Source organism: Tetrahymena thermophila (assembly GCF_000189635.1).
Source record: "Tetrahymena thermophila SB210 genomic scaffold scf_8254658, whole genome shotgun sequence".
NCBI classification, from domain to species: Eukaryota; Ciliophora; class Oligohymenophorea; order Hymenostomatida; family Tetrahymenidae; genus Tetrahymena; species Tetrahymena thermophila.
The window spans coordinates 199,555-222,018 of record NW_002476425.1 but is presented as its reverse complement, the minus strand read 5'-3'; the positions used below and the strand labels follow the sequence as shown (position 1 = coordinate 222,018).

The window sequence follows — 22,464 nt, the reverse complement described above, 5'->3', positions numbered from 1 at the left end:
TTAGATTACAAAAGATAATTTTCTAATTACTTACTTTTTCTATTTTTGATTATTTATGTTTTTATGTGGTATGTATGTTTGCTACTAGTAGAATAATTAAATTATTGAATTAATTAAATATAAGCATATTTCTTTCAAGTATTTATTTTGATAAAGAGTCCAGTTATTTTTTCAAAATTAAAAAGTAAATTAATAAAGCTGATCCATTACTAAGATAATATCTTGGATGTAATGATGCGTAATTCTAATTGTATATTATTTATCTTTTAACTCTTTAAAGATTTATCTATTCTTTTTTAGAGTATGATTTATAGTACTGCTTTTTAAAGTATATTCATTCGACTATCAAACTTGTTTTACAAAAATTTATTTTTAATTTTTCATATGCTTTTTAAGCTTACATTTTAGAAAAATTATTTGAGGTAATGATGAGAGACCTCAAAATGTACTCTTATTGAAAATTAAACAGCTATTTGGAAATAAAAAAGCTGCATGATAGTTTTTTTATACCTAGCACTATAAATTAAATATTCATTAACAACTACTTTCCTAAAATACTAATTAGAAATGAATTTTTAGCTCAGGAAAAGAGATAAATAAAATAGTTTCGATTTTTAGCTTTGAATTTATCTGAATTTAAAGAAAATAATACAAATATTTGTGCTATTTTTAAGCAAAATATAAATGAAACTATCCAAAGCTTTTTGCTGATATCGACTCACATGGTATAAAACGAAAAACATATTAAAAATTACTCAATCTGTAATTTGTAAGAATATATAGAATTTGTGGTATTTGGTAAATTATTGAATTATATCTAATATCAACCACATTCAAAATTTTTTGCATCAAATTCTGAAGTAATTACTTAAAATTAATAAAATGAACAAAACAATCATCATAATTTAATAAATTATGTAAATTTATTTGATAGATAGTTAGTTAGTTATTTAATTGTTTGTTATTTTTTTAGTATCGTTCAGTCGATAATAAATTTTTAAAAATATTAATGGACTCTAATTTGGGTATATAATTAATTATTTGATATAATAAATTATTGATTTATAAAAATTCAAAATTTTTGTTTCTAAATTTCTGATATTAACTGAAGATATTTATTTCTTGTTTATTTATTTATATTTTTGCTTTACTGTTCTTTTCATAGTCCGTCAATATAAATAAATAAACATAGATGTTGTTTAATTGCTTGAATTAAATTTCACGCTTTTATTTATTATATATTTTTAAAAACTCTTTATATATCTAGCTCTTTCTTTTTGACTGTCTTAAATTAAGCTCATTACATTTAAAACTATATAGTGAGTGGAGTAGATTTTTTATGGCTTTTTCAAGCGAATAATGAACTGTTTGCTGATTGATTTTTGTTTATTATAAAATTGATATGATGATATTTTATAAATATGATATTAAATAATTAAATAACTAACTAGCTAATCTTACTAATGAGGTCCTTAATTTACATTAGTTGACGACAAATCTAATTTGATGAGAATTGTATACTTTATTTATTTATTAATTAATGCATTTATTTATTTACTTAATTTCTCTCTTTATTAATTTCCTTTTTTAGTAAGTTTAATTTCTGAGTTGTGTTTGCTTGCTTGCTTGCTTGTTTTTAAATGCTAATTATTGATTGAATTTATTAATTTTCCTCCCCACTTATTTATTTATTCATTCATTCACTTATTAATTAATTCATTATTTCTTTTAAGGTTTATTTGTTTGAGTTAACTTGGTCTTCTTTTTTAAAAAAGAAAGTATCGATACCAAATTTTACAATTAATTAATTGTTAAAAACAAATTAAAACAAAAAATACATCTTATTGCTATCTCTTAAAAAGAGAAAACAAACAAACAAAACCCTAAAAAACTTCCTTCCTTCCACACTCTTAACCCTCTTTAAATCTTTTTAGATTTAAACTTCCCTTAAAACCCTTAATCCAACTTCCCTTCCTTTCTTAAACAACAAAAAAAACACACTTTAAATCATCAAAAATGGAATTCACTCAAGAAATTAAAGATAGCATTAAGAATAACATGCTCCACATCACCACCGTGATGAAGAATAAACCTAGAAACTACCTCAACAAGTAACTCCAAGATGCTGTTTGCAACTACTTCCTTGAAAACTACGCTGCTCCCTTCCTTAAAGAAGAATACCAAATTGTTTCTGGTCGTGAATTGCGTAAGAAGATTGAAAACTCTCTTCCTAAATAAGGCAAGAAATACATTAATCTTTTAAACAAATTCAAGTCTGAAATTTAAAGAGTCCAAAAAGGCGATGAATATCGCTCAATGCTCTCTGCTATGGTTTCTGAAGAAGAAAAGTACGTATTTGAATCTGAAGAATGGTGCACTTTGCAAAGAAAGAAAATACTTGCCTTGCTCTTAATCATCCACTGGGATGAAGAAAACATCCTCAATTTCTACGATATGTGGAATTCTCTTTACCCAACTGACCCTCTTATTAAGTAGAAGCTCTCCAAAGAAGAAAAGGAAAAGCAAAAAAGACTTGCTAAGGAATCTGCTTTGATTTCCAACAACAATTTGCCTTCCTAAAACTACTGCTAATTCTCCGAAACCTCCTCTTAAGACCTCAACTGTAAGAGACCCTCTTCTCAATCTCTTTCCTAAAGCTACGATCTCTACTCTTACTCCACCAACGCCTCTTAGGGATAAATGTACTCTGAATATGCATTCGTCAATCAACAAAACCCCAGAAAGATTATCAACAACTAAATTTTTGAAGACAACGACGAAGAAGAAGAGGAATAAAACTACGTTAAAGTAGAATACTAATAAATGAATGTTGCCCAAAAAAGAGTTTGCGAAGTTGTAGAAATTTCTTCCAAAATCTCCAAAGCTCAATAGTATTATCAATACTATTCCAACTTCATCAAGAATTCATAAGAACCTGTTTACGAATAAAAGTAATAATAATGCTAACAAGAACCCGCTGTTTGCGACTATAGCTACAATTATGAGTAAAATCAATAATACTTAAAGGTTGAATATTTCTCAAACGACTGCTGTGAAAGCCAATCTCAAAATATTGAGTATTACAATTTAAAAAATAACGAATCTCAACTCTGCACTGAAGATTCCTAAAGCTATAAGAATGACGACTTTTCTTATGAAAATGCTTAATGGTTGAACTAAAACTTCCTCAACATGAATTCCAACCTCATGGAAAACACTCATTTCGCTTTCATTAACTTCTGACCTTGGCTGCTCCTTTCGCAATTGTGAAAGGAGCAGTATAAGGATTAGAAGGAGAATGAATGAACGAATGGTACACGCTTAATGTGTATAATTTTGAAATATGAGTGACTAAATTAAATTTATTCTGGTGGAAACCCAATTGAAAAAAACTATAAAGCAGATTCTTAAAAATTCTGCAAAAGGGTATTTAAACAAATGAACAATTAAACAAGCAAGCTAGCCTTAGCGTTTTCATATTTTCATGGTAAACGTATGGTTGGCGAACTCTCTCGCTCAGAGAAAGTGAGAACAAATGCATATATAGATTTCTTTTGAATGAGTGTTTAAAAAAAAGACAACTCCAAACAATCCAAAGCTTTTATTAAAATATGTTTCTTTTAATTGCCTAATTTAAGTGTAAATTGCTTGAAGAAAAAAAAAAACTAGATAAAAGTCAGCGAGTAGCAATTGAACTGTTTTTCAAACTCGCCTCTCTTTCTTTCTTTTATTAATCGAACAGTGAATCAAAAAAATTATAATAATAATGAATATAATTTCTTATTGAATAATTTTTTTCCACACATTAAGAAAAGAAAAACAAATTGCCCCCCACTTCTTTTTGTTTTATTATTTGATAGCTTAATCAAATAAACAAACAAATTCAGCAATCTGCTGATTGCAATCAATTATAAAAAAAGACTTATTCAAATAATTAAATATATATATGCTGGCTGATCTTGATACTGACTAGTCAAGATAATCCCTTTATTTCCACCAACTGATTGAAAAAAATCAATCTTCCCTTAAACCACTTAACCCTATTTCCCTAAACCCACTCTTACCCATTCTTCCTTTTTAAAACTTATACTGTTTCACAACACACCTTAACCAAAAAAATACAAGCAAACAAATCCAATCAAATCAAATTATATCAACAAATAAATAAAATTATGCTTTATATCAACTTATTATAAATAAATAATAGCCATATATTATTTGTTTTTTATCTATAAATATGTCTGTAAATTCGATTATAATTTTTACAATTTTAAGACATTTATTCATCATTAATCATTCCGAATTTCTTTTTACTTGTTTTTAATTAAAAAACTATATTTGAGCCTTATCCAAATTATAAAATCTGCTTTATTCATAAAGTTTTTCATTCATTTTTTTATTTACTTTTCTTTAAATTTTATAAATTAGTCAACTAAATTATTAATTTGTTTGTTTTTTAATATTTTTATTTAATTTTTTCTTTCAAATCTGGTAAAATATTAAAAGTAAAAATCATTCATTCATTCCTTCCTTCCTTTCTTTACACATATTTTTTACTATTTGGTATCTTTGCTGTGATCGCAACAAACATAATAAAGATAGGAATATCTTTTAAACTTTTTATTTTGTTACTTTAGTAAAATAACTTTTTGTTAAGTTGTTTAAAACAAATTGAGCTCTTTATTAGAAAGAATAAATTCAACTTGCTTAAATTATAAATTGGTGAGATAAAACTAAATTTTTGTTGTTAATAAATTTAGTTCCTAAATTTCTATTTGTTATTCTTCATCAAATTAAAGCTAAAAAGTGCAATAAGTTGAAAAAATGATAAATGTTTTTGTAATTAAATACTTAGAATAAAATATTAGATATTAAAAGAATTAAACAAATAAATAAACGCAATCATTAATGCAATATTATTGAATTGTTAGATTTTAAATTTCAATTGATTAATAATTATTTTATGGTTCAAGTGCTTTATTAAAATTTAAGATTTGAGCTTATACTGACTAATATTTCGAAATATGCACTTGAACTATTTGATAATTCAAGTAAAAACAAATAATTCATTACTGAAAATAAATAACTTGCTAAATATTAATTATCTATATTTACTTTCTGATTAATTATTACTTTCATACAATTCTTTTTCTTTATTATAATCTTAAATAATATTGAATTTTATCAAGTCAATACAAAAACTTTCAGATATCATTATTGTCTATTTAAATTATTAGTTTATTTTTTTAAACATACTTTTTTCAAAAAAATTATTTTTTCTTTGATATAATCCAAATACGCTTTTTTGCATGAAATAAATTCCAATTAAAATATCGAAAGAAAAATTTAATTTTAAAATTAAAAAAAGCGAACATCAAAATCAAAATCTTTCATTTTTTATAAATATGAAATAAAATAAAACAAATAAAATTAAAAATAAAATAATAATTTTTTTGAATAAAATAATCTATCATCTGTCAGTCAGTCAGTCATTCAGTCAATATTATTTTCATAATTCCTGAAAATCTCTTCAATCGAACTATCGTCATCACTAATTAATTGAGCATATTTGTATTTTTGTTAGCTGAAGTGATTAATTTATTTATCTTATTTATTGAATATTTAGTCATTTTGATCAGTTTAATTTTATCCTTCAATTAAATTATTTAACTCAGTTTGTTTATCTTTTAAATCATAAGATTGTTTAATGTTATATTTTGGTACATTTTTACTTCTTATTATCAAAGGACTAAAAACAAAATTTTAATTATCATCTACCAAAACTGCTGAGCTTTGCATTCTCTCTTCAACTGCTTCTTTTTTTACTTATTTTATGAGATCCTGCTTTAAATATTCTGAATTTGCTTCTTAAACTATCTAAGACTCTTTATAAATAAATAAAAAAATTTTTTTAAAGTGATTTTGTAGATATATTGAATGTGTTTACGTTCTTTCAAATTTTAATGTTGTATTGTTTAATCGTTTGGTTGCTTGCTTTTCTCAGAGCAATTTTAAAGGCAAAGACATTTTAAGAAATATTCAGATGGAATACCAAAGTAATAGTTAAGGTCATTTAATTTAGAACACTTATTAAATTTTTTATATTCAGTTATAACATCACTAAAGATGTTATTTTAAATTAGTTAAATTGTGTTTCTATTTTCATAATACTGCCAATATTAACTAGAAATGTTTTTATAGCAAGGTAATTCAATTTCCCAAAAATTCTAATAAACAGAAAGTTGCCCTTCTAAAAATTTAATGTATTGCTAACTTGTAAATATGTTTAGAGGATTTACCTATTTTATCTTTTATTTAATATGCTCAATTGATTTACATTTAACATATTTGAAGATTTCTCTCTCATTACTAATCTTTAATTGTTTATACTCTGACATTATCTTTGACAGACCAGTTCTAGTAGAGTATTTATCAAGCCAACCTTTTGATCCTTTAAACTTATTAGCCTCTTTAGTAAAATCTCTTGCCTTTTAATTTAAATATTTTAAAATATTAAAATAGCAATTAATTTATATCAACTGTAATTGCTTAGACAATATAAAATAAAATCCTAAAACTAAATATTCTAAAATTAAGCATTAGTTTATTAAAATTTTAATCAATAATAAATAATTTTTTATTTTTGGAAATATTAAAATATGTTGTAATTATTTTTAGGTTATTTTTTTTGTGTTTATATTTAATTTTTACCATTTTCTCGTTCGTTAATGAAAAAAAAACAAATAGATTAGAGTAATTTAAACAAATTTATTAAAATTAATATAATTTTAAGATGTAAATAAATATCTTTTAATATCAGAAAACTTAAAAAAATAATAAAATAAATAGAATTGATTACTTTTTGCATAATTAATTTTCTAGGACATCTACACCTTCCTCTTAATGTATAATCAATACAATACTCTAAAAGAATAACTTCCATATTTAAATCCATGATCTTTCTTCCTCCTCCTTCCCTTCTTTCAGCACCATAAATTTTCCATCTTTATAAATTTTTCATAGGAATATTATATTTTTAAGAGAGATCCTTTGGCTATTCTCCTTCCAGAAGCTTTATAATTTATAAATAATAAGTTTTTAAGTATTAATAATTTAGTTTAATTTTTTACTAGATTAACCAATTTTTTCTTTAGTTTCACAGAATATTTTTTGTAATGCCCTCTTTTTGATTTTGTTGTCAAATTCAGTTTACTAGAGTTATTTGCTTGCTATGTTTCTATAAAACCTTTGTCGTCTAAATTCTCTTCATCTGAGTATGAAAAAGACTAATCTTCATCGAAACTTTTATCTGACTCTTGCTTTAAGCTATCATTATCATCATTTTCACTTTCTTAATCATAATATAAGTCAGAATTGCTGCTTTCTTCGCTAGTATCATTTTCAAATAGAGATTCTTCTAAATTACTATCACCATAATTTGAATCTCTTTTACTTAATTTTGTCTTTATTTTATCATTTTCTTATATTTTACTTCTCATTGAGGTAGCAAGCTTGTTATTGGCTGAATATTTAAAATAAATAAAAATTAACTTAAATCAACTAAAAAAAAATTAATTTGATATTTTACTTTTAGATATTTTTTTCTTCTTATCAATTGGATTGCTGCTTAAGGATTCATCGCTGTTCTGCTGATAGTATGCTTTCAAGATTTTTTTTGCTCTTTCTTTTTTCTTTCGTTGTGGTTTTTAGCTTATTTTTCCTTAAAATAAATTAGAATTTTATTTTTCATTTGAGCTTTATTAAGTATTTAAGTGAGAACTTTATTAACTGTAAGAAACTTGACCTTATTAACTACTTAAATTACTTTATTAGTTTTATTTATTACTTTATTGATTATTAGAAATCTTTGATATTTAACTATTTTAAATATTTAATTTTTAATTAGAATTATTCAATAAATTGCATTAATTATTTGTCTGTAAAATGTTTTAAGCTCCTCCAAGCAAATTGTTTTAAGTATTCCTTTCTTATGTATTTGAAATATCATTTTTGTAGTGATTTTACTTAAATTGAGATGAATCAATTTAGCCATTTTCTTAAATATTTTTTTGCAAAGTACCTAATACATTAATTTATTTAGAATTATCCATGTTAAAAGACTTCTTCTCATTTTAATTATTTGTAACCTAATTATTTAAAATATTCAATTTTTAACAATTTTTTAAAACACTTCCTTCTTGTATGTCAAAATCATAGTCTAGATAGCTATTATTTTAATTGAATTTCTATATTTGTTTGGTTTAATTAGAATTTATTGGTTTTTAATAGAGCTACTTTTCTTTAAATGTTTTATAAGGAGTGCCACCATTCTGCTGCTTGGGAGAAGAACCAGGCAAATTTAAAAGTTAAAACTCTTAAACGGGAATTTCTTGTCTTAAAAACTTTTAGTTATAATTTTTATCTGTATTTTTTTCTTCATAAACATCCATGTCTTCAAACGAGAAGTTCTTAGACTGTATCTTTTCTTCTTGAGCCATCGCTTGCTGTGGAGAAGAAAATATAGCCAAATTATTGTTACTACAGGTATTCTTTTTTACAATTTTTATTTGCTTGCCCTAACTTTAATTGCCAAATTAGCTGACATAATTTTCTTTAGCCTCATCTGTGATGGTTGGTTGTTTAACTTTGATGAAATCTAGCTCAAGGTTTTATTGCTTAAGTATTCTGTATCTATTCTTAGTATCAAAGTATTCAGAAAAGTTAGTAGATTGCTTGTTATTTTGGTTATCGAAAAAATCTGAGTAGTTCTTAATTTTCTTAAAGGACTCACTAAGATTTACAGGAAATAAATCTTCGTTTTTATCATTAAAAAAAGAAGAGTTGTTGTAAAGTTAATACTTTTATTAATATTGTTGAGGAGTAATATTGTTCATATAATCAAAATACTTATTATTGTTTTAACTATTATTTTCTTCAGCTAGTTGCTTCGGGTAAATGTAAAAATTAGAATCGCTTTACTAAACAGATTTATCAAAAGCCCTTTGAAAGGAAGATTGACTTTTAAGCTGCTCGTTTCTACTAAACAAATCTTAAAATGTACATTCAGTATCTATTTATATTTTCAAATTAAAATATTATGATTTATCTTTTTGTATATTATTATTATTTTTATAAAATGAAATAAATTCTTTTACTACTCAAATAATCATATTTTGGTGGAGTTAGCTGATTTCTTTCAACCGAAACAGCAGATAATTGATAAATTCTTAACTTGTAAAGAGTTTACATTTGTTGCTGCAAAAAAATAACTAAGCTACTACCTTTAATAAAAAATAATGAAATTATGATAAAATCCATTCAATATAATACTCTCTCTTAAGAAACCAGATAAGAATTTATACTGCTCATTAAGATTCTAACTATCTACAGATGTCTCCAAAAGTTAAATTTGCTCATTAACGAGTTAAATAAATTACTGTCTATTGTAAAATAAATCTGAAGTGGCAGCAGAATTAAGTTTAAAATCTTTTTTTTCACTGTGCATCTATATTAAATGATTTAGTTCTACTTTTTATTCTTTCCTTTACTAAATTTCATCAAATATTAAAAAATCTTAAGTAGCAAGATAAATAGTTTGATATTATTTTGTGATCAGACACACCTTTTTGATAAGAAATAATTCCTGATAAAATTTTTAAATTTAAAAGCGCCTTTTTTTAGCTATGTATTTAGTATGGATTTTGTTTTTTAGTGATTTCATATACATTTTCTACTTTTACTAAAAAATTCCCTAAATGCCAATTTTCTGAATAAAAACTTTATTAAAAATTAATTTCAGAAGAAAACAATCCAAAATAATTTAATTTATCAACATTTTTTTTTATATTTTAAATTCAAAAATCTAATAACTTATTAAACTATTTTGGTTATTTTTATAATTACATTTTTAAAAAATACAAATTAGTTTAGCTTAACTAGCTTCAAAATACAAATTTTTAAAATATTAATTTTCAAAAATATTTTAATTTAATTGAAAATTTTAGCTTAAAATTATTAGCAAATTAAATTATTTGGTAAAATTATTTAACTAAATTCAATAAATTATCTTCTTTTAAGCTTAATATAATAATAAATAGTTGATTCAATTATTAATGAAATGGTAAAAGAAAAAATTTGGTGATTTATAAACATATGTAGATATTAACACTCAATTAAGTATTTAGGCTTTTAAAATTATTCAATTAATAAAAACTTAGTTTAGATCAGAATAGTGTTTATAAATATTAATTTATTCATACAAAACCTTTATTTTAATCAAGAGTAAATAAAGTAAAATATTTCTTTTTATGTCAAATAAACAAACAAAGATTAAATAAATAAAAAAATTGCATTTTAATAAATAATGAAAAATATTTTATCTACTTTTAAACTTTGAAATTATATTAGATATTTTTTATTATATAACATATATTAACTAATAAATATCATCAAATCAATTAATCAAAATCAAAATATTTATTTATTTATTTAGCAATCTATTTATAAAGTGTTTTTTCATCGATATTTTTTACTTCAAAAATGGATATTTAGAATGTTATTTAAATTATTATAGACACCTATTGAAAAATGATGAAAATGAAGAACAGAGTAGAAATATTAAAGATATAAACTTTTTTAAGACAAAAGGGCAAATCCATTAAATTACTACTCAGATTAGATCAGAAAAATATTATAAATCTTGAGAGTGACACTAACTAATAATTCTAAGCGTCTCCAATAATGACTTTAAATAACTTTTTGAAAATAAGTTGAATCCTAACTAACAAAAACCTTAAAAATTAATTTAATTCAAATATAGCTATTTATTAACAAAAATGGATAAAGCAAACGATTATCTCTTTGTGCCTAAGAGCTCGGAAGAGAAGAAGATCTACTAGAATTAAGTGCACCAAAAAGTTACTTCTAACATCATTGAAATTCACTTTTCAAATTTGAAGAAACTCTAAAAGAACTATATTTAAAAGGCTCCAAATTTTTGTGTTAGTTGCTAGGCGGCTCTGAACCACTTATCTGTTATTAAATAAAAAGATGGTTAAACTATTTGGCAGTGCGAGTTCTGTGATTACGCTAATCCTCTTAATGTTCCATAAAATAACAACAACTTGATTCCTAAGGAAAAGGATATATTTTATATGCTAGAAAAATAAAATGAAGTATGTTATCAAGAATCTTATATTTTTATTGTTTAAATGAATAGCAAAATAAATATTTTAATAAAATATTTTTTAATAAATTATAATAGAAAATGAAATCTTCACAAGTAGAGAAATAGTAATCTAAAACTTCAGAATTTTAAATGGATGTAGAAGATAATAGTGATGCTGATATAAATGACTAAAGAACTATTATTTTTTGTCTTGATAATTCAGGTTCAATGAGCAGTGGAACTGTTTTCAAGGATGAAGATGGCTAGAATAAGTACATGTCTCGTAAAGCTTGTGTCGAAAAAGCTATCCAATCTTAAATTACTCAAATGCAGAAAAAATTTCCTAACAGGAAAGTAGGAATAGTTTTATTTTCTAAGGATGTCACTGTTTTAGGTAAAATAACAAATATATTTTTTTAAATGAAATAATTAAAATCAATTAAAAAAAAAAATAAGTCAACAACATTTTTTATTTCGTTTAATTTAGGTGATTGTCAATCAGCTCCTGTGTCGATTTCTAAAGAAGGATCATTTGAAAAGCTATTTGAATAAGGATAAAATAACTATGAAAATCTATTCAAAAATAATGTAGGCCAAGTTAACAATATGCCTTAAAAATATAAGGAAATTAGGACTAATGGCTCAACAGCTCTTGGACCTGGTTTAGCTGTAAGTTTAGGATTAGCTTCATAAAGTCCTTAAATTGGCTCAAGTATCATTTTATGCACCGATGGACTTGCTAATGAAGGTATTGGAAAGTTAGAAGACTAAAAAGACTATGCCACTTATGAAAAAATGGGTTAATTAGCATAATCTTTAGGTATATTGATTCATACTATTACTATGAGAGGAAACGAGAGCGATGTCCGTGTACTTGGTAAACTATCTAACACAACAGGAGGAAGAACTTCTAGAGTAGGCCCTGCTGACTTTAACTCTAATTTTGTTGAGTTAGTTTAAAGTGATCTAGTTGCCACTAAAGTAGAAATTGTTGTATAGCTTCATGAAGGTCTTGTGATGATAGAAGGTAGTCCTCATACAGATTTAGGAAATGCAACTGAAAACTCAAGCATAACTTATCAATATGCTGTTAAAGACGAGTATGATTTCAAAGGAAGACAAACAATTCCTATCTAAAGCAAAATCTTCTTCTCAACTCTCCAAGGAGATAAAATGGTTAGAGTTATTACTCAAGAGTAAAAAATAACATATGAATACAAGCAAGCTGTTTAAGAAGTTTAGGTATATATATTTTTTATTTGAAAAATATTAATTTATAAATAATTATTCATTTATTTGTTTGTTTTAAAATAAAAAGATTAATATATTATCAAAGCATGCTAATAGAACTAATGCCCATTAAGGTTTGTTTGGGTCTGTCCCATAAGCTTAATAAAAACAAGAACTATGGGGGAACTTCATTAAAAATTAAGTCTAGCCAAATAACTCATCATAATAAGCTCACTACAATCTTTACTAACAATAACATTAAAAATTAGATAACGCAATTAAGAAAAAAATGGCTCATTAATAAAAAAGAGATATCAAAAATGAAGAGATAGATGACGCTGATTAAGATTTCTTTGACTAATTCTGAAATAAATAAATAAAAACATTTTTAAATAATAAAATAATTATTAAACTTTGAATTAATTTTATAAATACTGTGTATAAAAAAATATATATATTTATGTATAAGAGTATGAAATAATGTTCAATATTTTTATATCAAGCTTTTAGAAATTGAAGAACTAAAACACTCATTAAAAAATTAATAAATAAATACTGTGATTTTCAAAAAATTAAATATATTAATCTATCTTTATGGAATTTAATTTGACTATGTAAGTAAAAGCTTAAAAATACTCAACTAAAATTTCTAATTTATTATAAAGTTTATAGTTGTAATGCTTGCTATTGAGTAAAATTGTTAAACCTTTTAAAATAATTTATATAAATAAAACTTTTTAGTTTTTAATCTACAGAAGACAAAATTAAATAGTATATCTTATTTCTTTTATAAACTTACTAAATTAATTATTTTTCTAATTAAAATTGGGTAAGGCACTTATATGTTTAAAATTTTTCTGATTAAATTAGATAAGTGAGTGTTAATTAGAATAAATTTTTTCTAATTAAAAATAGGCAATGTCTTACAACTAAAAAAGAGCCTACTAGTTAAAAATATAGTATTTAAGAAAGAAATCGTAAAAATAAATAGCTGTTTGTTTCATTTTTTCAAATAATCAAGTAAATTAAAATCCAAAATGGTTTGAAATAGCTTATTTGATGCTAAGAAATATTTTAATCTGATATGATTTATGATTTTAAATAACAATTAAAGTTTGAATTAATAGAAATAAATGAATATTTATATTTTTGTTTTAGTTAGTACCATATTTCTCTTTGAAATTCGCACCCCCAAAAAGTTCAAAAATTTATGTTTTTTAATAGAGATACCTAACATTCAATTTTAACATTAAAAGTTATTGGCTTTCCACTGAAATGATGTATCCACTATATAAAAAATCAAAAAACATTTTATATATTATTTAGTTGTTTCAGTTAGCAAGATGGAAACCAAAATGTTTGGGATTTAAAAAGAACAAATTTTAAAATAAATAAATGGTATTCAATATATTAAAAATGGAGAAAAAAAAACATTTATGATAGTATTTTCAAATTAATTAAGAAAGATAGAATCTTTTGACTTCATAAATAAATTAGCCAGGACAAAAGCAGTCACCCTAATTCAATTTTCTTTAGCTTAAAGTGAATTACTTTTTCATAGCATGCATAGGCTAATATCCACTTGTTATGATTTTTTCTTTGAGTGAGTTCTCCAAAAATCATTCATTCTCTTATCATTTTCATCAAGTATTTTAATATATATTTAAGTGATAACTCTTCCTTTATTAAAAGTTTCACATAAAATTTCATTTTAATATTTAAATTTCTTTTACAAAGTAAAGTTTTTAAATATTATATTTTATAAATTAAAATAAATTATTTTGTTTTGAATGAATGAGATATATTATCATTAAATAGGTTTTACTAACAATAAAAAAACATAATTTAAATATAAAAAGCCATAAATAGTTTTTTCTAATAATTTGCTTATAATTTTATTATATTCAAAATATCAAATATAAGCTAAGGATAAATAAGATAAAGCTAATTTTGGTTGTTGAGCTATTTCCGCTAGTTCCATTGTTTAGTTCAAAATATTGCATATTGCCATTTACTTTTGCTTTAAACTGCAAATCATATACAAGATTTCCATTAACTTGTTTGGCATTGCATTAATCGATAAAGTTGTAAGAGTAATAATCTCCTGAAGTCATGCTTCCGATTTCTACCATAAAGCTTGGGCTCAAAGTCAAAGATTTGGTGAATGGTTACAATATAAGAGTTTTGACTGGACTACTACTTGAGGTAGCTGTTAAAGTAAGAGAGGTGATTTACTAGCTGTTAGATTAAATAGTCAACTTAACATCAGAAGTGAAACATTTATCACATTTTGTTTGTTATGTGAGCTTTAATACTTTGTTATTAAGCTAACTTACCGAAAAATTACAATTTTAATCTGAAGCACTGACTAAAATGAGTAATTAAATAGCGATAGCAATTATTTATTTAAAATTCATTTTTTTTATCTCTTTAAACTTTTACTTATTATCAAATTATAATTTATTTAGTAAATCGATCAACTTTTTAAACTTCATTTTTCATTAAGGAATTATTTCATATTCGGATAAGAAATTTTTTTCTGAAAAGGATTAATCAAGCAATTAAATTTGGCTATATAAAAGCTAAAAAATACTCCACTAATAATTTATGTTTTATAATTTGTAATAACTTAAAAGTACTCAGTTATTTTATAATCAATATCAATAGTTGTAAAGCTAGCTATTGAGTAAAATAGTTAAACCATTTAAAACAATTTATATTAATAAACATTTTTTCAATCTACAGAAGACATAATTAAATGGTTTGTCTTATTTCTTTTATAAACTTTCTAAATTAATTTATTTTTTTATTAAAATCGTGTAAGGCAAAAAAATGGTTAAAATTTTTCTGATTAAACTAGATAAGGCTTAGTTAGAATTAGTTTTTTCTAATTAACATTTAGGTAAGGTCTTACAACTATAAAAGAGTCTACTAGTTAAAAATATTGTATTTAAGCAATAAATTGAAAAAATAGCTTTATGTTTCATTTTTCAAATAACCAAGTAAATTAAAATCCAAAATGGTTTGAAATAGCATATTTGATATTATGAAATATTTTAATCTATTATGATTTATGCTTTTAAATGACATTTAAAATTTTAATTAATAGAACTAAATCAATATTTATATTTTAGTTTTATTTAGAAAATACAAAATTAAAATCAAATAAATTTTTTCTGATCATACTTTCTTATAAGAAATAATGATCATAAAATAGATTAGAGAGGAGTACTTTTAGTACAAATCCAGCTATTTTTTCTTATTCTTGAATGTTTTTTATCATTATTAAAGTGAAAATTTTTATTATTTTTATATCGTTTTATTAGTATATATTTTAGCATAAATTTATCATACTTAAATTATATAGAATATGATGCTATTTTTTAAAAGCTATATTGAATGTATTTTTTTTAAATTATATAAATTTTTTGGATCTTATATTTATTCCATATAATCAAAGGTGCCTGTCTGTTAAACTACTTTTTATTAGGGATTCTTTTATAAATAAATACAATTCAGGATAAATTATCTTATGAATATTAGAATGTTTTTATCTAAAACTGATATATTTTTTTAATTTTTAAATATATTTTTAGTATATTTTTCTACTTAAAATAATTTAAAATAAATTACTATATAATTTATTATTTTCTTTCATCATAATTAATTATTTCAAGAAAAATTATTGTATATGAAAAATAATTTTATACCTAATGTAAATGAATCTGAGTTGGAAATTAAAATTTGTGATTCCATTTTTTAACCCAATAGGATCTTTTATAGCTTTTAAATATGGTTATATTTTCAGGAATTTAAATTAATAGCTTTTTTATTGTTTTGATGGTTAGGTAATTACATTTTTTAATTTGACTCCTGTAAGAGAGATAACCAAACCAATCCATATGAGTATTACAATAAGTGCTTTCCATTTTTTAATTATAGCTTCTATATGATTTTACTAAAATATAAGAAATCTAATTAAAAATGTTTTTAATGAACTTTTTTAGGATTATAAGATTTACAATCAAAATGGAGGTTAATTTTTTATTCTACTTTTAATCAAGTATTGTTAATTAAGAATTAAAATAGGCACAAGATTCACTTAATATGAAATTTAATAAACTCATATAAAAAAATACAACTTGATGAAGTTTCACCTAGTTAAAATATACTAACATTATTAATATTAATGTTTATTTTATTAATTTTGCTTTTACAATCAATAATCTTATTTATTTATTAATTAAATTTCAGAAGTATTTTTACATATTATTGCAATAAACAAATTTCAAAAAATTATAAAATTAAAGATGATATTTATAAAATATAATAGCAGAAAAAATCAAATTTAATATATTGAATTTGTTTATTTATTCTTAAAGAATTACAAAAAATTTATTATAGATAAAAAGATAAAAAAATGCTATTATAAAATATAAGTGAATATTCAAATTTAAATGAAGTAAAATAATTTTATAAATTTAATTCTCAATAAATTATTTTGCCAAAAAAAGTTTTAATAGTCTGACTTGTTGAGTCATATTGAACTATAGTTTAATTTAAAGTAAAATATTCAATTTATTATTAATATCTTATTTTTAACTAATTAATAAATTAGCTTTTTGATAAAAAATTAAAAATTTTATTTTAAAAATAAAATATTTTAGCGAAAAATAAAGTGCTTAAACTGTATACATACATACATACATACATACATACATACATACATACATACATACATATATATATATTATACCCAAATCAAATTCAAAAAGCTTTAAAATATTTAATTTAATACATTTTCAATTCATTTTCAAAAAAAATTTTTTTTCATTATAAAAGGAAAAAATGTTTATTTTTATGGAAAGAAATTATTGATTATTTCGTCTTTATGTGATTTTAAGGTCTTTAAAAAAATAGAGGAACCAGTAAATTGGCAGTTTATAGGGTTAATTTAATTTAACCAAATTCTTTGTATATGATATAATTTTTTATACAATAATAGATTAAAAACCACTATTCCAACTCTTCTTAAAGAGTAATTGTATTAACTTCTTTAATCTCATAAAAGTAAATTTATAAAATATATTGATTTTAAAATTATATGAAATTCATAAAAAAACCAAAAATTAGTTTGTACTTATTTAGTTAGTCTCATAAAAGTAAATTGATTTTTATATAGTAAATTCCTCATGTCTTATTTTTAGTTATTTTTCAAATTATTATTACATCAATCAAGTTTATTTCTTAATAAACTATTATATTTTAAGTAAAATTGTCAGAAACTAAAATAGATAAAAAATATGTATTTGTATTTAATACATTTAATATTTTTTATAATATTTAGTAAATGATACATACCATTATCACTTTCTGAGACAGATTTTCTTTTTGTAATAATCAAAATAATGTATTAATTACCTTATGAAGTTTATCTAGAACCTAACTAAAATTAAATTATCAAATATAATTCACATACTAGCAAATGCAAATTCATAAATTATTATTACTGAATTTTTAAAAACGTAAAATTAAATATTAATGCAAGATCATATTTTTTTTGTATTTAAATTATTTTTAAATGCTTAAAGCTGAATAAAATATAAAATTACTTTAATTTATTTTTTATTATACTTTAATCAGAAAAATAACACTATACAAATAATCATTGAGACATAAGCTACACTTTTAAGTAATAAGCTGCTAGTATACCCATTATTTAATATAAATGTTTAGTCTTTACCATTTACTTTAGGCATAAAAGTTAAATCATAAGTGAGTTATCCATTAATTTATTTTGTTCTGCAGGCGGTTATAAAATTACTAAAAGTATAACCTGAAGGACTAGGGTAATATAATTAAAGACTAGGATCAATAGTTAAAGAATCAGACATTGGTAATAGAGTTACGCTTTATACAGAGCTGCTAGATTCGACGGCTGTCAATTTTAGAGAAGTTATTTATTCACTATTTGACTCTATTGTTAATGTAACATCTGATGTGAAGCATTTTTTACAATCTTTGATTATAACAGTTTTTAATACTTTGTTATTCAACTGATCAATACGAAAAGCACAATTATCGTCAAAAGCGCTTGTTAAGATTAGCAAATAGGCAGTTAAGACAATTAAAAACTAAACTTTCATCATTTTGGTCTTTATTATTTGTTTTATTGAATTTAATTATTATTTGATTAATTATTTATATTTTCTTTACTAATTTATAAAATTTCTAATTAAAGATAAAATTAAATTTGATATTTTCAAGTATCTTAAATTAATTCTGCTAAAATCAAAATTTAAAAATTATTCATTAATAGATAGATTATCAGAATTTTGATCAAAAATATATTTAATTTTCCTTATTTCTTTAGAATATAAAAAACTGGTATTTACTCTAAAAATTTCAAAATAATCTTTAAGGAAAAATATGTAGTATATATATATGTATAGTAAGTACCCTAGGGTACGGCCTGCATGAATCAATATATTTAAAAATATTATTATTTAAATTTTAGAAATTTTAAATATTTTTATGAAAAAAATAATTAAACTTTCATATACACGCTTCAATATATATATAAAAAAATATTTATTGCTTTTAATTTTTAATTTTTAATATAATTTTTTTTCAAAATAATAAAGCCACACCAAGGACTAAAGCTACGTAGGATAAACTTTAGAGTATTAGGCTATTAGTAGTATACCCGTTATTTAATTCAAAAAATTAGTAATTATCATTTACTTTAGCATTAAAAACTAAGTTATAAACAAGATTTCCATTTATCTATTTTGTTTGACAGGTAGTCATGAAATTGAAAGCCTCGTAAGTTCCTCCAGATTAATATTATATCAAAAAGAATGGATTTATTGTTAATGATTTTTCAGCTGGTTTTAGCGTTGTTTATTACACAGGATCGCTAGCATCGATAGCAGTTAATTTTAGAGAGATGATTTATTAAGTATTTGACTAGATAGTCAATTTAACATCTGAAGTGAAGCAGTTATTGCATGATGAACTAATTTTAGTTTTTAATACTTAGTTATTTAATTAATCTATAGTAAAATTACAATTGTCATCAGCATTTACCAAAAGCAATAACTAAATGGCAAAGGCAACCAGAAGTTATGATTTCATTTTACTTTTTTTTTTTAGATTAAAAATGTATTTAATTTTATAAAAATCAATTTGAGAATCATTAATATCTATTCTAATTTAAAGCTTTCTATTAAAATATTCTTTTATATTCCCTAATTAATTTTTGACATTAGTGATCATAGTTACATTCAATCAGAAAATTAAATTCTTAAATTATTTCTAAAAAGCTAAAATTATAAGTATGAGTTTTCTATTTGCCATTAAAGCTAAAAAATCTTACGAACAAAGTAAAAAACTTGGCATCAAAACAATTTATATTGAAAAAATATCTTATTACTATTTGCTTAGATATTATAATTAAAGTAAATAATTATCTGACATTTCATATCGTTTTTCTGGCAATTAATATATTTACCTGATATCAATTTTTTAATAGAAATTTACTACTCAGTTTATAAATTCAAACACGCTAACTAACTTTTAAAAAGTTTAATTAATATTTGATATTTCAAAACAATTTTCTTGTCATTTATTTGTCTTTTACCAATATTTTATTAGGAAGACACATACTAAGATTATAATCCCATTTAATATTTATTTTATGTATTATGTCAATTTAGGTATTACGAAATTTGAAATTAAAAACAAAGTAAGCAAATTTTATTTGATTTGTACTATTTTTGTTTAATGGATTAACTTTTTTGACAAAATTAATTAAGATTAGGGAATTTACATTCTTTTATTTTTTTATAAATAATTTTAGATTTCAAGTATAGAAGTTATAATAATAATTATAAAGCTTTTGCCTATAAAATATTTGACAATCATTAAAAAGTTTAGCTCATATTTTATGATAAACAAACATTTATATTTATTTAGAGGATCTTATCTTTGATGGAGAATCTTTTAACTATTTTTACTTTTAATCAAATAAATTTACATCAAAGCAAATCAGATCAAATAAACAAAGAAAATTTTTTTATTAAATAAAATAAGCTTAGTAACTATAGTGATACAATTTACTTTGAGATTCTTACTCAAAAAAAGTTATTTTCCTTTAAAAGTTCAATAAATGTTAAACATAAAATAGTGATGTGATATTTAAAATTTGAGTTCTTTACATATATTAAAACAATAAATATTTTAATTTATTACAATCGAATTTAAAATTATACACTTATGTTTCAATTATTTTAGATATATTCAATTTATATTTAAATGTTTTGCAAAGGTATAAAATTATTATAATTACTTAATTTTCTGATCAGTTCTCTGATGACTTAATTTTTTAATCAAAAAGATAAATTTAATTATGAATTTAGAGGAAATTTAAAGCAAGTTATGATAATAAATAATAAATTACTTCATATAATAAATTCTTCCTATCATTGAGATGCAAGAACTTAATTCAAAAAAAAGCTATAAATGATATTAACATAATAAATAATAATTTTTTAAATTTAAGTATTAAAGTCTTTTTTTGTTATTTTTAAAATTAAATCTTTTATAATGTATTTTTTATAATAGTTTTATTAATTATAATAAAACACTTTTAATTTATTTTCACAATAGTTGAAATCAAATAAAAATATTAAAATTTACTTAATTTACAACAAGCTTTTGAAAATCTTGAGTTTCAGATTAAAATTTCTTTAATTTAATTTCAAATATTTTACTATACTTTATAAAGCAAATTTAATATTTTATTTTTCTTAAATAATTTAAGAAAATAGGTAAAAAAATATGAAACAATAAAATTTACACCATAATTTAACAGTGCCTATACACAATATTTGGGTTAAGGTGTATAAAAATATAAATTAGAGGGATGTTGATATAGAGTAAAACCTGCCCAATTAAATTTTGCTTTTACAATAATCTTATTTATTTATTCTTTTATTTCAGAATGATTTTTCCATATTATTGAGATAAACGAATTTCAAAAAATTAATATATTTATGGATAATGTGGATGATATTTATAAAATATAATATCAATAAAAATATAATTCAATATATTGATTGAATTTGTTTATTTATTTTTAAAGAATTTCTACAAAATTTATTAAAAGATAAAAAGAAAAAAATATGCTAAAATAAAATTTAAGCGAATATTCAAATTTAAATGAAGTAAAATAATTTTGTAAGTTTAAGTCTCAATAAATTATTTTTGCCAAAAAAAGTTTTAACAGTCTGACTTACAGAGCCATGTTGATTTATTTCTTACTTTAAAGTAAAATGTTAATTTTATTATTAATAACTTCTTCTATTTTTTAATTAATTAATTAATAAATTAGCTTTTTTAAAAAATTAAAATTTTTATTTTAAAAATAAAATATTTTAGTGAAAAATAAATTAGTGAAAAAGAAATAGCACAATTAAGTAAATGTATAGAATAATGCAAAAATATCTAAAGCTTGAAAGTATACTTATAGTAATTAATTATTTTATTTTACTGTTGTTTTTTAAAATATTTTATTAGTTAGCAATTAAGTTAATTTATTCAATTAAAATCAATAAATTTATTAAAATCTATAATTTATTTTAGGAAAAACATTATAAATGATGAAGCAGTTTCAGCTTTAACAAAATCTTTAACTTTTTGTTCAAATCTATAAAATTTAAAGCTTATATTTTGGTATATTAAAATATAAAACACTGATATTTTATATTCAGTTTATAAACTTATTTTTTATTGGTTAAATAAAAATTAGGGATAACCATATTTCTGATGAAGGAATAATAAACTTATCAAATAATTTAACTTAAATTTGTAGTAAAATAGTTTCTTTAGAATTGGGATTTAGGTTAATAATTTTTATTTATTTAAAATTAATTTTAAATTAAATTCCACTTAAAAATATATTGAATGAAATGAAGAAAATATCTTTAGAAACTAAAGTTTAATTAATATGTTTTAGAAATATCTTTAAATAAATTAAAATAAATGATTTTCATTTTAATTTAATA

General features: G+C 21.8%; 7 protein-coding genes across 7 annotated transcripts in view; 3 read left to right on the top strand and 4 right to left on the bottom strand. All coding sequences in view use genetic code 6, as the record gives it.

Moving 5' to 3' along the window:
* Positions 1–2,016: 2,016 nt before the first annotated feature.
* On the top strand, positions 2,017–3,243 carry TTHERM_00675580 (hypothetical protein; the record flags this gene model as incomplete). Its single annotated transcript, XM_001015030.2, has 1 exon — positions 2,017–3,243. The coding sequence occupies one exon, from the start codon at positions 2,017–2,019 to the stop codon at positions 3,241–3,243; it is 1,227 nt and encodes a 408-aa protein (XP_001015030.2).
* A 2,250-nt stretch (positions 3,244–5,493) lies between these two features.
* TTHERM_00675560 (Tc5 transposase DNA-binding domain protein) lies at positions 5,494–9,766 on the bottom strand (the record flags this gene model as incomplete). Its single annotated transcript, XM_001015028.3, has 7 exons — positions 9,331–9,766; positions 9,156–9,281; positions 7,589–9,070; positions 7,131–7,522; positions 6,860–7,072; positions 5,948–6,488; positions 5,494–5,885 (listed from the first exon to the last, which is right to left on the bottom strand). Exons 1-7 carry the CDS (start codon positions 9,725–9,727, stop codon positions 5,494–5,496), a joined length of 3,543 nt encoding a protein of 1,180 aa, XP_001015028.3. The 5' UTR covers positions 9,728–9,766.
* A 1,069-nt stretch (positions 9,767–10,835) lies between these two features.
* Positions 10,836–12,764, top strand: TTHERM_00675550 (type A von willebrand factor domain protein; the record flags this gene model as incomplete). Its single annotated transcript, XM_001015027.2, has 4 exons — positions 10,836–11,174; positions 11,264–11,561; positions 11,655–12,409; positions 12,486–12,764. The coding sequence occupies 4 exons, from the start codon at positions 10,836–10,838 to the stop codon at positions 12,762–12,764; spliced, it is 1,671 nt and encodes a 556-aa protein (XP_001015027.2).
* Positions 12,765–14,301: 1,537 nt separating this feature from the next.
* On the bottom strand, positions 14,302–14,814 carry TTHERM_00675540 (hypothetical protein; the record flags this gene model as incomplete). The annotated part of the gene is made up of 1 exon (XM_001015026.1): positions 14,302–14,814. The coding sequence occupies one exon, from the start codon at positions 14,812–14,814 to the stop codon at positions 14,302–14,304; it is 513 nt and encodes a 170-aa protein (XP_001015026.1).
* A 3,222-nt stretch (positions 14,815–18,036) lies between these two features.
* On the bottom strand, positions 18,037–18,543 carry TTHERM_00675520 (transmembrane protein, putative; the record flags this gene model as incomplete). Its single annotated transcript, XM_001015024.2, has 1 exon — positions 18,037–18,543. One exon carries the CDS (start codon positions 18,541–18,543, stop codon positions 18,037–18,039), a length of 507 nt encoding a protein of 168 aa, XP_001015024.2.
* Positions 18,544–19,027: 484 nt separating this feature from the next.
* Positions 19,028–19,534, bottom strand: TTHERM_00675510 (hypothetical protein; the record flags this gene model as incomplete). The annotated part of the gene is made up of 1 exon (XM_001015023.1): positions 19,028–19,534. One exon carries the CDS (start codon positions 19,532–19,534, stop codon positions 19,028–19,030), a length of 507 nt encoding a protein of 168 aa, XP_001015023.1.
* Positions 19,535–22,441: 2,907 nt separating this feature from the next.
* The window catches only part of TTHERM_00674510 (hypothetical protein), a gene marked incomplete at both ends in the record, with an annotated part of 1,623 nt that continues 1,600 nt past the window's right edge, over positions 22,442–22,464 (top strand). The window contains one exon of the mRNA XM_001015022.3: positions 22,442–22,464. This exon is cut by the window's right edge and continues 225 nt beyond it. Coding sequence (XP_001015022.3) covers positions 22,442–22,464 — 23 coding nt within the window.